The sequence below is a fragment of the Triticum urartu genome, unplaced genomic scaffold (assembly GCF_003073215.2).
Source record: "Triticum urartu cultivar G1812 unplaced genomic scaffold, Tu2.1 TuUngrouped_contig_5499, whole genome shotgun sequence".
In the NCBI taxonomy this organism is placed as follows: domain Eukaryota; kingdom Viridiplantae; phylum Streptophyta; class Magnoliopsida; order Poales; family Poaceae; genus Triticum; species Triticum urartu.
The window spans coordinates 5878-10726 of record NW_024116178.1 but is presented as its reverse complement, the minus strand read 5'-3'; the positions used below and the strand labels follow the sequence as shown (position 1 = coordinate 10726).

Below are 4849 nucleotides of genomic sequence, written 5' to 3'. Positions count from 1 at the left end.
ATTGACTCTAGTGCAAGTGGGAGACTGTTGGAAATATGCCCTAGAGGCAATAATAAAATGGTTATTATTATATTTCTTTGTTCATGATAATTGTCTATTATTCATGCTATAATTGTGTTATCCGGAAATCGTAATACATGTGTGAATACATTGACCACAACACGTCCCTAGTGAGCCTCTAGTTGACTAGCTCGTTGATCAAAAGATAGTCATGGTTTCCTGACTATGGACATTGGATGTCATTGATAACGGGATCACATCATTAGGAGAATGATGTGATGGACAAGACCCAATTCTAATCATAGCTCAAAGATCGTGTAGTTCGTTTGCCGTAGCTTTTCCGAATGTCAAGTATCATTTCCTTAGACCATGAGATTGTGCAACTCCCGGATACCATAGGAGTGCCTTGGGTGTGCCAAACGTCACGACATAACTGGGTGACTATAAAGGTACACTAGAGGTATTTCCGAAAGTGTCTGTTGAGTTGGCACGAATCGAGACTGGGATTTGTCACTCCGTATGACGAAGAGGCATCTCTGGGCCCACTCCGTAATGCATCATCATAATGAGCTCAATGTGACCAAGTGGTTGATCATGGTATCATGCATTACGACACGAGTAAAGTGACTTGCCGGTAACGAGATTGAACGAGGTATTGAGATACCGACGATCAAGTCTCGGGCAAGTAACGTACCGATTGACAAAGGGAATTGTATACGGATTGATTGAATCCTCGACATCGCGGTTCATCCGATGAGATCATCGTGGAGCATGTGGGAGCCAACATGGGTATCGAGCTCCGCTGTTGGTTATTGACCAGAGAGGCGTCTCGGTCATGTCTGCATGTCTCCCGAACCCGTAGGGTCTACACACTTAAGGTTCGGTGACGCTAGGGTTGTAGAGATATTAGTATGCAGTAACCCGAAAGTTGTTCGGAGTCCCAGATGAGATCCCGGATGTCACGAGGAGTTCCGGAATGGTCCGGAGGTAAAGATTTATATGTAGGAAGTCCAGTTTTGGCCATCGGGAGGGTTTCGGGGGTCGCCGGTATTGTACCGGGACCACCGGAAGGGTTCCGGGGTCCACCGGGTGGGGCCACCTATCCCGGAGGACACCATGGGCTGAATTGGGAGGGGAACCAGCACCTAGTGGGCTGGTGCGCTCCCCCCCTTGGGCCTCCCCTGCGCCTAGGGTTGGGAAACCCTAGGGGTGTGGGCGCGCACCCTTGCTCTTGGCGCCTCCCTCTCCCTCCGTAACACCTCTCCTCCCCGCTTGCGCTTGGCGAAGCCCTACCGGGATCCTGCTGCATCCACCACCACGCCGTCGTGCTGCTGGATCTTCATCAACCTCTCCTTCCCCCTTGCTGGATCAAGAAGGAGGAGACGTCTTCCCAACCGTACGTGTGTTGAACGCGGAGGTGTTGTCCGTTCGGCACTTGGTCATCGGTGATTTGGATCACGACGAGTACGACTCCATCAACCCCGTTCTCTTGAACGCTTCCGCACGCGATCTACAAGGGTATGTAGATGCACTCCTCTCTCCCTCGTTGCTAGATGACTCCATAGATTGATCTTGGTGATGCGTAGAAAATTTTAAAATTCTGCTACGTTCCCCAACAGCTAGATGTTCAGAACGCGTTTCTTCATGGTATTCTTGAGGAAGAAGTGTTCATGCGGCAACCACCAGGATATGAGGATCAAAGTGCACCACACTATGTCTGTAAGTTGGATAAGGCTTTATATGGTTTGAAACAGGCCCCAAGAGCTTGGTATTCTAGGTTAAACATGCAATTACAACAACTTGGGTTTACACCATCTAAAGCAGATACCTCATTGTTCTTTTATCATAAAGATAAGATCACTATATTTGTGCTCATTTATGTTGATGATATAATTGTTGCTAGTTCAAGTGCACATGCTACCACTTGTTTGCTTAAGGTTCTGAAGTTGGAATTTGCTCTCAAAGACTTAGGTGATCTTCATTATTTTCTTGGTATAGAAGTTAAACAGATAAAGGATGGAATACTTCTTACACAGGAAAAATACACCACGGATATACTCAAGAGAGTAGGATTGGAACATTGCAAACCTGTGAGTACACCAATTTCAACTTCAGAAAAACTTACAATTAACAGTGGAGAAGCACTTGGATCAGATGATGCAACAAAATAAAGAAGTGTTGTTGATGCTTTACAATATTTGACTCTTACACGCCCTGATATTTCTTACTCTGTCAATAAAATTTGTCAATATTTGCATGCACCTAGAACAACACACCGGACTGCTGTAAAAAGGATTTTAAGGTATCTCAAATACTCAAAAGGTCTTGGACTTCAGATTACCAAGTCAATGTCTTTGCTTGTTACTGCCTATTCTGATGCAGACTGGACAGGGTGTGCTGATGACAGAAGGTCCACAGGTGGTTTTGCTGTGTTTCTGGGAACAAATCTTGTGTCATGGAGTGCAAGAAAACAGGCCACTGTTTCTAGGTCCAGTACAGAAGCTGAATATAAAGTTTTGGCTAATGCTACAGCTGAGGTAATGTGGATACAGACTCTGTTATATGAACTTGGGATCAAGGCTCCACAAGCTGCGAGGTTATGGTGTGATAATATTGGTGTAACCTATCTCTCAGCTAATCATGTTTTCCATGCACGAACTAAACATATTGAAGTTGATTTTCACTTTGTCAGAAAAAGAGTAGCTCGCAAGCTACTTGATATTCGGTTTATACCAACTGGTGATCAACTTGCTGATGGCTTCACAAAACCTCTTACTACAGGAAGATTGAATGACTTCAAGAACAATCTTAACCTTGGTAAAGATAACTCGGTTCAGATTGAGGAGGAATGTTAGAATACATTGTATAGAGATAAGATAGTAGTCTTAAACTTTGTAATCTTATCTCCTCTTATCTCTTCTTCTGTTAAACCTCCTGTAACCGAACAGGATCGATCTCTCTATATAATAGAATGCGGCCCAGACGAAGGGTTCTACGCTTCCCAATTCTTCTCACACAACTGTGACTGAGTAGGCTAGTTTGAGATAATTGCGAAGACAATCTAGACTTTCAACGAACTAAACATATTCAAAACAACTGGAGCTAAGCATTTTTGCTCAGAAAAATGGAACTCAAGCTAACCATTCGATCTTTGCCTGGTTAAAGCTAGCTATTTATAGTTCTTCCAAATATTGTTATTAATTAATGTTGGATAACTGAATACAAATAGGGATAAGTAAATAAATAAAACAAGACAATGTATACTTCATACCTCTTTCCTATCAAGATCTGTTTTGTTTCACGGATTAATTGTTCTTTTTCCCAACGCTTACAGTTTTCATAAGCATCTTTATCAATCTGAGATAAGATATCCTTCAAGAGCTTCTCTAGATCAAGAGTACGTGACACCGACACGAAACCTCGGCACTGGAAGTCTCCTCCTAATCCAATCTTGCGGTACACCTCCATGGCCAGGGTCGTTTTTCCCAACCCTCCGGACCCGACAATCGGCACCACTTTCAGCTCCATACTCTCATCCATCAACAAAGCAGTGACTTGCTTCACTCGGCCGTCCATTGCCACCAAGTCCTTGACCTCCTCGTAAAGCGAGGTTATCCGTGGGTCAATCTCCACCGTTTTCGTTGGACTGTAGTAACTCTCGTCAAGCTTGTACCTAGCATCATTTTTACAGTAAAAACTTAATTAATCCCATGATGCATCCAGAAATATATACACCTTCTGTAAGAGTTAGGAAAAATCCTTTTCAAAAAAAAAGTTAAAAATGCAGTACCTGTCACGCCGCTCACTTTCCTCCATGACGCGAGCCTTGAGCTCCTTGATCTGGGTCGCGATGTCGTGGCGCGCCCACAGAGTCTTGAGCCGGCGCGCCGTCCTCTTCATGAACCCTCGCTTGGCGTCACCGCTTCCAAGCCGGTCCATGAAGCGGTCGATGCAGTCTTCCATGTCGTAGCTGAGGTCGCGCACGCTGTCCCCCCAGCTCTTGCCAAGGCCGTCGAGCCTGGCCTCCATGTCGGTCAGCCTCTCCAGCAGGACCTGCATCCTGCCGAGCTCGCGCTTGAGGAACTCGATCTCCTTGCGGACCCTTTTGAGCAGCTTGTACTCGTCGCCGAGCAAGGCGGTGAGCTTGCCCAGGAGGGAACCCATCGCCCCTGTGCCGGCGCTCACCCCGGCCATCTCTAGATCTCCCTCGAGCAAGTAGGCTCCCTCCCCCAAGGCCGGCCGGGGTTCTCCCTAGCTCTCGTCTCGGTTCTTTGATGAAGAAGGTGGGCTAGCTAACTGCTTAGGAAGAGACGAAGAAGCTGCCGAGATCTGGTGCCATGGCTGGTGTTTGGTCTTTCGGCGGATTTGGGACTGACTGCGCGTCAATAATGGAGGCTTGCTGCTGCTGCTGCGATGCTGTGCTGAGTGCAGGGCAGTGTATGTGAACGCGCGTGACGATGGGACTCGTCCTGCCTCTAGCTATAGGTGTCTGCACATGCATTATTGCTATTGCTGCAAAGCAGGTCCCACTGAGCTACCACAGCATTCGTGACTGGTGTGATGAATGCTGGTGTGTGGATCATTGAATTTCAGGATCCAGTGTAGAGTTTCTTCATTCATACTACCACGAACTCCGAGATTTTATTATTTCTTTGGAGGATTTGAATCCTAATTTTTTTACCCTGGTAATTTGGTTCACAATATTACAACAAAAATAAGAATGTTCTATTAAAAATTATTTGCGTCACTAAATTTAATTTACTACTATAAAACCAGAGTAATTCATATAAGTGAGATTAAAAAATTATTCACTAATTTCTCCAAATAAAAAAATCATTTTAGTCTTAGT

General features: G+C 45.3%; 1 protein-coding gene across 1 annotated transcript; it reads right to left on the bottom strand.

The window, feature by feature from the left end:
- Positions 1-3124: 3124 nt before the first annotated feature.
- LOC125529301 (disease resistance protein PIK6-NP-like) lies at positions 3125-4454 on the bottom strand. The gene is made up of 2 exons (XM_048693716.1): positions 3791-4454; positions 3125-3673 (listed from the first exon to the last, which is right to left on the bottom strand). The coding sequence occupies exons 1-2, from the start codon at positions 4192-4194 to the stop codon at positions 3202-3204; spliced, it is 876 nt and encodes a 291-aa protein (XP_048549673.1). The 5' UTR covers positions 4195-4454; the 3' UTR covers positions 3125-3201.
- Positions 4455-4849: the final 395 nt, after the last annotated feature.

Coding starts and splice junctions, on each gene's coding strand:
- LOC125529301 (XM_048693716.1), bottom strand. CDS start 4,194: ATGGCCGGGGTGAGCGCCGGCACAGGGGCGATGGGTTCCCTCCTGGGC. Junction 3,674..3,790: donor GAAAGTGAGCGGCGTGACAG/GTACTGCATTTT, acceptor AAATGATGCTAG/GTACAAGCTTGACGAGAGTT.